The 10,729-nt window shown below is 48.0% G+C and overlaps 1 protein-coding gene across 1 annotated transcript in view; it reads left to right on the top strand.

Moving 5' to 3' along the window:
• Positions 1–2,188: 2,188 nt before the first annotated feature.
• LOC308159679 (beta/gamma crystallin domain-containing protein 1-like) overlaps positions 2,189–10,729 on the top strand; it is a 30,635-nt gene continuing 22,094 nt past the window's right edge. Inside the window, exons 1-6 of the mRNA XM_080533494.1 lie at positions 2,189–2,445; positions 3,487–6,628; positions 7,496–7,735; positions 8,804–8,890; positions 9,111–9,149; positions 9,783–9,901. Coding sequence (XP_080389620.1) covers positions 2,204–2,445; positions 3,487–6,628; positions 7,496–7,735; positions 8,804–8,890; positions 9,111–9,149; positions 9,783–9,901 — 3,869 coding nt within the window. The 5' untranslated portion in view covers positions 2,189–2,203. The remainder of the gene's footprint in view (positions 2,446–3,486; positions 6,629–7,495; positions 7,736–8,803; positions 8,891–9,110; positions 9,150–9,782; positions 9,902–10,729) is intronic.

Here is a 10,729-nt window from a genome sequence, read left to right as displayed (position 1 = left end):
GTGTGTGTGTGTGTGTGTGTGTGTGTGTGTGTGTGTGTGTGTGTGTGTGTGTGTGTGTGTGCACGGTAAACCCCTAGGCATTAACACAGATATATTGAGTGAATTGGAACCTTTCCGAATGTCGAGCCTATACTCGAAATCTTTACGTTAGATAATTAATCAATCTTCCGTGTAGCAAACAGTAGCCTAAGTAAATCTTTACATATTAAAATCATCTAACATTCTAACAATATTAACTCAGAACTGTGGTAATGTGACCCATATGGTCTGTGTAGGGACCGCTCAACCTTTTAAGTAACTGTACTCGACTAACGTGGGCGAGGTGCAAGGTGTTTCCACAAAACAATTGAGTAAAGTTTACAAGTCATGTAATGAGGGTTTACTGTACTACTGTGTGTGTGTGTGTGTGTGTGTGTGTATGTGTGTGTGCGCGTATGTGTGTGTGAAGAGAGAGAGAGAGAGAGAAGAAGGAGAAGATAAGGGATATGGGGCTCTAATGCTCACACAATGCATGTGTTTTAACACCCTGTGTGTGTGTGTGTGTGTGTGAGTGTGTGTTTGGAGAGAGAGAGAGAAAGAGAGAGAGAGAGAGAGAGAAAGAGAGAGAGAGAGAGGAAGAGAGTGTGAGAGAGAGAAAAAGAGAGAGCGAAAGAGAGAGAGAGAGAGAGAGAAAGAAAGAGAGAGAGGATGAGAGAGAAAGAGGAGAGAGAGAGAGATTACTAATGATTTATCTGTTGCCTGCCTCTCTTGGCCCATACAGGACCCAGAGGAACGCAGTCCCGGGGTCCTGGGGCGTATTGGGAGTTGGTTTTCACCGTGGAGAGAAAAAACCCCCAGCAAGAGTGATGACGCCTCCCCCCCAACCGACGAGCGCACGACCCAGCTAGAGCCAGAGGAGGGAGGAGGAGGAAGAGGAGGAGAGGGGCTCCGCGAACCAGTGAGGGGGCCCTACGAAGGGGAGCAGAAGAAGAAGGAGGAGGAGCAGGAACAGGGCCAGGGCCAGGACTCCCAGCACTACCCCGGAGGAGACGAAGACAGTGTTTTTTTCCTATGCGAGGAGGCGGACGCCACAACGTCTGCCCACAGAGACAGGGAGGACTGCCCCCTCTCAACAGGCACCAGCAACAGCGGCAGTAGTACCACTGAGACAGGAGTAGAAGGAGGAGGAGGGCTCAGAAAAGAGGAGTGTGAACAGGGAGAAGGAGAAGAAAAAAAAAGGCGGCAGAGAGTAGGGAAGAGCAGCGGAGGCGGAGGAGGCAGAGGCGGCGCAGAGAGCAGGAATCCTGCCCCGGGGGGGAATGCCGGTCCTCTGACACAACATCTCCTCTCGTCGTCTCCCCTGAAACAACAGGGAGTGGTCTGGGACACCTCCACAGACCAGGACCGCACCCAGGCCCAGGCCCAGAGCCAGGCAGGTGGGAAGGCAGGTGGGAAGCTGTGCGTCTACCTGGAGGAGACCAGCGTGAGCCAGAAGAGCCCGGAAGATTCTTCTTCGGAATTCGCCGGAAACGAGGAGTCGGCGGCCCAGACCACCACCACCACCACGGTCAAGAAAAGCCTCCAGTTGGTGTCCAGAAAAAAGTCGTCAAAGAGCGGAGAGGAGACCACCACTCCAGAGGGGGGTAAAACGTCTGTGTTCTATTCTGTTGGGGCCATAAGTATTTCCAGTGCCCTGGTCGGACTGACCTTAAAGAAGCCACAGACAGACGACACACAGACACAGACACCTGTCTGTCCAGAGCAGCTTTCGGCAGCCGAAGAGGAGGGGTCCACAGAGGACACAACAGACACCATGGGGCGTAAGAACACAGGAAAGAGGAGGCCTAGGAAGGGAGACGGAGCGGGGGGAGGAAGTACCGCGGGGGAGAACACGCCCAGCAACAAGCCCCAGACGATTGCTTCCCTGGGCTCACCTACATCAGATAACCCAGCAGTGACCAGCCCCCTCCCCCTCCCCCCTCACCCAGGCTGGGAGGAGACTCACCTGGGTGGAGAGGATCTCACAGGCGACGACTCCTCCCCCTGTCAAGACACACCTGCGTCACTGACCTCGCCTAAGGGAGGTAACCGAGGGTCAAAGGCCCATGCGGTGTTGGAGGAACAAACACACCTCGGAAAGGAGTTACCACAAGAATCCCAGGATATGTTCGCGCCGGTTCATGCTACATTGGCGTCTGTAATCAGCAGGGAAGAGGGGGAGGACATGGAGGGGGATGCGGATGATCACCTCTACCGGGTGGAGAGGCGCACGGAGACCCCCGAGAACAAACGCAGGAGTGTGAAGGTGTCACAGAGTGAGGTGAAGTTCTTTGCTAAGAAAGTGATGGTGAACTCAGAGCTGAGTCCCGAGGGAGACGACCACGTGGACCCAGGCTTCAAAACCGTTGGAGGGAAGGACAAAGTGGACACAGCTAAGGGCAGGATTAAACCAGAAGTGAACAAGAGGTGAGTTTGAATCTGGAGGTGGTGAAGTTTAGAAGGCTACATTACTGGGTTAACCCTTTTACAGTATGTTATTGTAGGGTTGTGAACATGAATGAAAGAGTACTCGTACCTGGACTTAGGAAACATTCCTACTTGGAAATCTTTTCTTTTTCCGGCTTTGTCTCAGCTTTTGACCTGGTAGATTAGCAAGAACGTGAATTGCTTGTGTGTTTTTTCCCCCTCAGTTGTGACAGAGCATGAGAGGGTGGGGCTAGATGAGTCACTCAGACACACACACACACACACACACACACACACACACACACACACACAGCACTGTGATGAATGATTGAGGGAGAGAGAGAGAGAGAGATCTGTTCCTTTTCTATTCATTCTTTCCATTTTGGTTGACAATGATAAAGTTGGTGAAGTGACTGAAGCACCAGTCACCTACATAAACAAACCGCTAGCTTTCCAGCTAACTTTGCTATTTTTTTTATCTTTATTTGTTTATTTTAGCTTTCCCCTGTGGAGTACATGAGTGTGCAATAAGCAAATACAATAAACACATTGTCGTGTAGGGGTCAAGATGATTTTTCACGTCCCTAATGTTATGTACCTTCAGGATGCACTGTGTAATGATGCTGTAATCACATTGGTAATAACAATTGTATTAACATATGTATAGTGATTTGGTCATTTGCATTGCAGATTGTGTTTAGCGGTTTGTGGTATTATGGAAGTGGAATACAGTCCTTATTGAATTATCTCATCATACAGTTCAGCCTAAAACTCCTGCCTGACAGGCAAACATATTTTGTACACTGATCAAATACCTCTCATGTTTGTTGACATTTTTCACATCCCTCCAGTTGACACACAAGATAAAAGCTTTCTATTCAAACCCATTGTGGGATACTCACACCTGCTGTGTTTTAGAGTAAGATATCACAGTGTTGGATTACGAGATGAGCTTATAAGTTTATGTTCACATGGGGGGCCATGCATTGAGAAGAAAATGTGTGTATTCATCTGAATTTCCCTCATTGCATTTGTTCACAGGCCACTGAACCTGAAGAAAGTCGATGAACAACCCAAGCCTGAGCAGCCCAGCGGTCGGATCACTGATAGGATCAGCCTCTTCGAGGGGAGGTCAGCAGGCGTCAGCAGCAAGACTTACCACAGCCCGCGGAGCGCCGACGCCTCTCCGGCCAGGAAAGTCACACAGAGGCTGAAATCAAATGTCAACAGGGACCTCGGGGTGCCAGACCGGCAGAGGGAAGAATCTGCTGAACGCAGCAACGCTAGGTCAAGGTCTGCCCCTCCGGTCGGAGAGAAAACAATGACAGTCTTGCAACGAGCAAAGAACTTAGAGGCAGAGAAAACAGAGGACGACAACAAAACACCACTGCCCCCAAAGTCTGCTGCTATGACAGGAATGTCCCAGAAATCCACCACATCTGCCACTGTGTCAACAGCGTCAACAGAACAGGGTAGTCTGGGAAAACTGGCCAGTGCAGTCAAAGCTCAAACCAATAAAAAGCCAGAGATAACAAAACCAGTTGGACAAGATACCACCTCTGTGGCGGACATACCTGTCCCCAAAGAACGTCAGATAGACTCCAAAACAAAGGATAAAGACACCTCGATTGACCTAACGGGGGGGAAACCCACCAATGTTGACCCAAATGCACCTAAAGGACCCGTCAAGTCAGGCTCCAAGTCTAAGAAACGGAAAGGCAAAGAGCCAACAGCCAGTCCCATGAGCCCCAGTAATGACATCAAACAAGAAATCACAAACAGTGAGCGGGAAGTTGTAAACAGAAAACAGGAAACGGCAGATACAACAAAGGACATTACCTCTGAGGAGGACAAAACGGCAGTCACTGCCCCACATTCTAGTAAATCTGTGGATGATAAATTAGAAGTTAAAACGCAGCCCCCCAGTGAAAACAGTCTGAAACCAGTCAGTAAGACGCCAGAAGTCTCAGGCAAGCAGATAGACTCGTCACTTAAAAAAGACAACACTATCAAACCAGTCAGGGAAAAGGGGGCGTCACCCACACTTCCTAAAGCCAAAGGAGCAGAGAAACTAAAGCAGTCTGATAGTTCAGAGAAAAAGACGTCAGGCAACAGACAAGACACCCCAGAGGCAGCCGCCGGTAAGGCTAAGAGCATAGAGGAGCCCAAGCCTGTTATAGACGTATCAAAATCTGAGTCCAAACTGTCAGAGCCAGCTGTCAAACCCTCAACTGTAACAACTGAAAGATCGCCATCAGCCCCGCTTCCTCTAGCAGAGCCCATCAGGCAGACCGCTGCAGATGAAACTCCCAGTAGTGCTGCTGTCACTGAGACTGTGAAGACAGCGAAGGGGAAAAACAGTGCTAAGATTATTCTCAAGCCTGCTAAGAAACTGCCTGACCAGAAAGCCAAGGCTAAGCAGGACCCTGGAGCAGAAAAGCAGCAAACCACTGAAGCGGAGCTACAGCGTGGGCCCGCTTCTGTGGTGAAACCAGATACACCTTGTGATGACACACAAACACATGGATTGGGCCCTCCCTCAGAACAGACCACCTCAAAGCCCAGCTCGACTGTGGTTTCGGCGATGGATGAATCAACCGGAAAGACAGACCAATTAAAGCAGTCTGAGAAAAAGACAGAAAAGAAAGAAATGCCCTCAGGCAGTAGACAAGATACCCCAGAGAAACCCGCCGGAAAGGCTAAGAGCATAGAGGAGCCCAAGCATGTTATAGACGTATCAAAATCAGAGTCCAAACTGTCAGAGCCAGCTGTCAAACCCTCGACTGTAACAACTGAAAGATCGCCAACAGCCCCGCTTCCTAAAGCAGAGCCCATCAGTCAGACCTCCGATAAGGACCCTCCCTCAGAACTGACCACCTCAAAGCCCAGCTCGACTGTGGTTTCGGCGATGGATGAAACAACTGGAAAGGCGATTGAAAAGGCCTCAAAACCTACACCTGTCGATTCTGACAAGAGCGAGGAGAGAGATGAGAAGACACTGTCCAATGGCAGGCTGGCAGAGGGACAAGAGGAGACGCTAAAAGGCAAGGAAAAAGGAAAGGAGCCCGCACCCGTTGTAAACGGCGAGATCCACACACTCCCAGAGTCTAGGACAGCCAATGAGAAATCAACGGACTACCCAAGCCCAAGTAAAACCGCAAAATCACCCTCTTCTTCTACAGAAACGACCAAACAGCGTCAATCCCTGGATAAGCTCTTCACCAGCGGCGGCGGTGTCGGGGGCTCGTCCCCGCAGCGAGACGCCCCGTCCAGCTGGCTGGATGTGGACTTCCCCATGAAGAGGACTTTCTTCAACAGCCCCGAGCCCAAGCTGAGCACCTCGGTGAGCGAGAGCAACCTGCTGGACGGGTCGGGCGAGCTGGACGACGACTTCAAAGAGAACATCAAGAGGCTGGGCACTCGCTTCAACCTCCCCCCGCGCAAGCACAGCCACCTGCTGGCCCCCAAGCCCGCCTTCGCCATGCCCGCCATCCGGGAGGACCGCTTCGAGAAACCCTTCGACCCCGACGAGTTCACCATCGGCCTGAGGAAGAGGTCGGAGTTCACGGAGACCACCCCGAGCGCCATGGCCAGGTACCAGAGCACGGAGGCCAAAGGGGAGAGGAAACCCGCCAGGGCCAGCCTAACAGAGAGGGGCAGCATCCTCCTCAAGACTCTGGACACTCGCTCCAGACTCCGCTCCGCTCCGGAGTTGGACAGAGGAGGAGATAAAGAGGAGGAGAAAGAAGAGGGGCAGAGCGAGGACAAGGACAAGGACGCGGAAGAGGACTTGAAAGTGCCAACCCGGCCGTCTCGCCTGGAGGGGAGTCGTATCCTTAGCAGCCTCAGGACTAGGAGAGAAAAGGCCGGGGCTCAGCCCCAAACAGTCCCCGCCCAAGGTGAGGACATGTCACCGGGCGAGAGCCCTCTGCCCAGCCCTCTACCAGTCACCCAGTCGCCCCAGCTTGCCTCCTCCTCTCCTCTGTCTATGGAGCCTGAGTTGTTGCCCAACCAGAGCCCTACTCGGGGGAACGGGAATGCTGCCCAGGCTGTGGTCAGTGACTCAAGTCCTCCACTTCCCTCCTTTAACGACATCAGGCTGCCTGATTATTTAGAGAAGTACCTCCCCCAGGAACCAGCCAGGGCAGAGCTGGGCGCAGGGGAAGAACAGCTCAACTCCCAGGTCAGTTTTTGTTCTAGAATTCTCTTTTGAGATATTTTTGTTGAGTCATTTCCATTCCTTCCATTACATGCTGTGAGATTTGAGCAGTACAAAGCAGTTCTAGAACATTTTCGCAATCACTCACTCTCCTGTCGTAGCGAGCCACATGGCAACAGAGAGCACGGTTAGTGGACATATGATAACTATAATATTACATTTACGGCATTTAGCAGACGCCTTATTCTAAAGCGACTTACAATCGATCATCAATCCACCAGTCATAGCAGGAAGAGTAATCTATCTCAGGCATTGGCAGTCTCTGTGATAGAAGGAAAAAACTAAAAACTACAAAGAAAATACAAATATATATATATTTCTTATTTTATTTTATTTATATAGACACTGGAGAAACAAAACGGAAAGGGGTACAAGGGGGGCAGTAGAAGTCTTAGGGGACACAGTAAAGGGGAAAAGTGGGTGTCTCAGGAGACGCAGTGCTGTGGGGTAGTAGATGCCTCAGGAGACACAGTGCTGGGGGGGTAGTAGATGTCTCAGGAGACACAGTGCTGGGGGGTAGTAGATGTCTCAGGAGACACAGTGCTGGGGGGTAGTAGATGTCTCAGGAGACACAGTGCTGGGGGGTAGTAGATGTCTCAGGAGACACAGTGCTGGGGGGTAGTAGATGTCTCAGGAGGAGCAGTTAAGTAAATATACAGTATGCATTACCCTGGAAAGAGAGGGAAATCTTACAGGACATAGATGCTCTCTAACAAGTACAGTATGTTTCAATGTCAGTAGGAGTTAATTGGTGGAGAAGCCTGTCTTAACTGCCTCCACAGTCCACACCGGCCCTTACCTGATTGGTTGTTTCTTTTGGTGTCGTCTCAGGTAATTGGAGGGATGAACCCACTTGTTCCTAGCGGAGTGGACCTGAACGTCAGGCCAGGACTTCTAATGGCTGACGGAGGACCTCCATCTCTCCCAGGGCCTTCTCCTCCTCCTCCACCCACGGTACCTGCGGTCACTGACTCAGGTCCTCCCCTGCCCAACCTCAAGCTGCCCGACTATTTAGAGAAGTACCTCCCCCAGGACCCAGCCAGGGCAGAGCAGGAACAGCTCAACTCCCAGGTCAGTTTTGTTCTAGAATTCTCTTTTGAGATATTGTTTTGAAAGTTGGTCATTTCCTACCTTTTTCATTCAACCTTTTTTTAAACTCGAAAGTCCACTGGGGCTCCCCTCATTACCTTCATTCCATGCTGTGAGACTTGAGCAGTAAATGAGTAGTTCTAGAAGATTGTCTCCATCACTCACTCTCCCATTCTAACAAGCCACATTAGATCAGATTAGATTAGATTCAACGTTATTGTCATCGCAGAGTACAAGTACTATACAACGAAATGCAGTTTAGCATCCAACCAGAAGTGGCAAATAGTGATAAAAGAGCACGACATAAATAGAACAAGAATGGTAGTGATAGGTAACTATGTAATATACAGTTATGTGCAGAGGTAGTGTTGTAAACATCAGTTTAGTATAGAGCTATATACAGTTATGGGCTATACACAGTTATGAGCTATGTACACTTATGAGCTATGTACAGTTATGGGCTATATACAGTTATGAGCCGTATACAGTTATGGGCTATATACAGTTACGAGCTGTATACAGTGAGGTAGTTTATGTAGTAGTATCTAATGCGCAGAAGTATAATAGTTAAGCTATATCAGGTGACATGTGCAATGTGCAATATACAGTATGTGCAAAGGTAGTAATGTAAACATCAGTAGTGCAAAGGTTATAGGTGCAGCCAACAAAGTATAGTAATTGTCATCATAGTATTGTCATTTTCATTGTCATAGCCATAGTTTCCCACGGTGGGGGGGATACTGAGAGTCAGAGTCAAGTGTGTGTGTGTGGGTGGGGGGCGGGGATGGGATGGGATGGGATGGGTTGCAATAGTTCAGCGGGGTGTGTGAGAGCACATGAGAGAGCAGAGAGCACGGGTATTGGACAGGTGTTAACTATAATATACAGTATGCATTACCCTGCAAAGAGAGGGAAATCGTACACAAGATGCTCTCTAACAAGTACAGTATGTTTCAATGTCAGTACAAGTTAATTGGTGGAGAACCCTGTCTGTTTTAACTGCCTCCACACCGACCCTTACCTGATTGGTTGTTTCTTTTGGTGTCTCAGGTAATTGGAGGACCTCCACCTCTGCCAGGGGTTCCTCCATCCACTGTACCTGAGGCCCAACACCCTAAGGCTGGTCACATCAGCAATGTAAGTGTGTGTGGCACATAGTTGCTTGTTTTGCAGTGACTAACCTACTAATTTAAATTGTAGGCGAGCGAGCGCGATGATGAACGTGCCTCTATGTCATTAGCAGGTTCTAGTATCAACAGTGAAAGGAGAGTTCTGGCATCTGTCTGTATTTTTACAACGCTCGGTAATCAGTGTTATCATACATCACTTCTCTGTTGTGGCTTTTTTTTTATTGCAGACCAGAGCTGTGACAGGATTCCACAGACGCCCAGGAAAGGTAGGCTAACAGGTTAACCCACCCCGCTAAGCAGGGAGTTTGTGGAATTGAAAGAATGGAAAGAGACGGGACGTTTATTGTTTTCGTCGAAAACATCTGCTTCTTATATTTTCATTGGAGGGTAAATAAGGTTCTCAGAGAACACAGCAGCACAAAGGGTCAGCTGGATATGGTTAACAACAAGCCGTGCAGTGTTGCCAAAGCCATTTTGGTAAAGCATTGCATTGTGGGACGTCAAGCGGGGCAGTTAACAATGTACTTTATTTAGCATTCTGGATGTTTCAGTAGCTCTATGCTTGCATACAGTTTGTGTACGCTTGCATACAGAATATTTTTAAGTCAAAGTTGATTTCAACTGCATAATCACAATGTCTCAATACGACTAACAGAGAAAAAGAAATAGAGAACTATACACATAACAGCTGAATATTACAACATGTTCAGTTAATAGATGAAAATAAATACATCTCTGATAGATTATGTTCAAATGCTTGAATTAGAATTGAAGGAAACATGACGATGAGTCACACTCTGAATCACCAGATGAATCACAAGGTTCATTGAACTGGATAGAATGTGCTTCATTTTCATCCTATCATCATAACAGACAGTGGCCTCCCTGTCTCCATGCAGATGGTGCTGTTCGAGCATGTGCAGTTCGGCGGCCAGGCCTATGATGTCTTCACGGACATGGTTGACACCACCTCATTCAAACTGTCACCTCTGATCTCGGTCAGGGTGGTCAGGGGATGGTGAGTCACACACTCCTACATGGTTTTTTTCCTAAACTGAACACTCACTGTTTGGGCTTCAAGGTCTGCTTGTCTGCTAGCAATGTTTTTGTTGTTTTCATCCTGTCATCTATGTTTGGGCACTTATTATTCATCGTTAGGGATGTAAAACAATTCAATTGTTATTAGTCATATTCTTTTTTTGTCATATTTGGCAAGGCAAGTTGATTTGTATAGCACATTTCATACAACTGGGGCAAAGTGCTTTACATACAGCATTTAAAAATACAGAAAAAGAAGGATAGTAAGAAAAATAAAAAAGAATAGATACATACAGGTATATATAGTAAATAAATAGATAAACATTTAACAACATAATAAGACAATTAAAAAAAAGATATAGATAAAAGTGTTATATTACTGCAACTGTATTCAAGCGCTGCTCTTCCCGATACGGCGTGTGAGACCACAGGTATGGCGTCTGTGTTTAGCCGCTACTGTGAGATCGCAGTGTACATTTGAAACAAATCTCAGTGTACATTTGAAACAAATGTAAGAAACTAAGTTCACTTCAATTAAACTCAAACTTAATTTGATCATGCATTGGGTTACTCACGGTAGTTGACTGCTTCTTCTTGATTTGTGGATACCTGAGGAGGAATGAGTGAGCATGTATGTTTGTAGCTGTTGATGCTAGGCTGATGCTACGATCCACAGCAGTAAAACATTGCCCTACAAAAAAGGATACTTCGCGACAACCCAAACGAAGGAAAACAATTCTAAAGGGATCTTAACATCCTTTCCTAAGTGAAACACTTGAACATTTTAAGCAAAGCTTGTTGAAAAACG

Source organism: Nansenia antarctica (assembly GCF_963989245.1).
Source record: "Nansenia antarctica genome assembly, chromosome: 6".
NCBI lineage: Eukaryota > Metazoa > Chordata > Actinopteri > Argentiniformes > Microstomatidae > Nansenia > Nansenia antarctica.
This window is presented reverse-complemented; position numbering and strand designations above follow the sequence as displayed.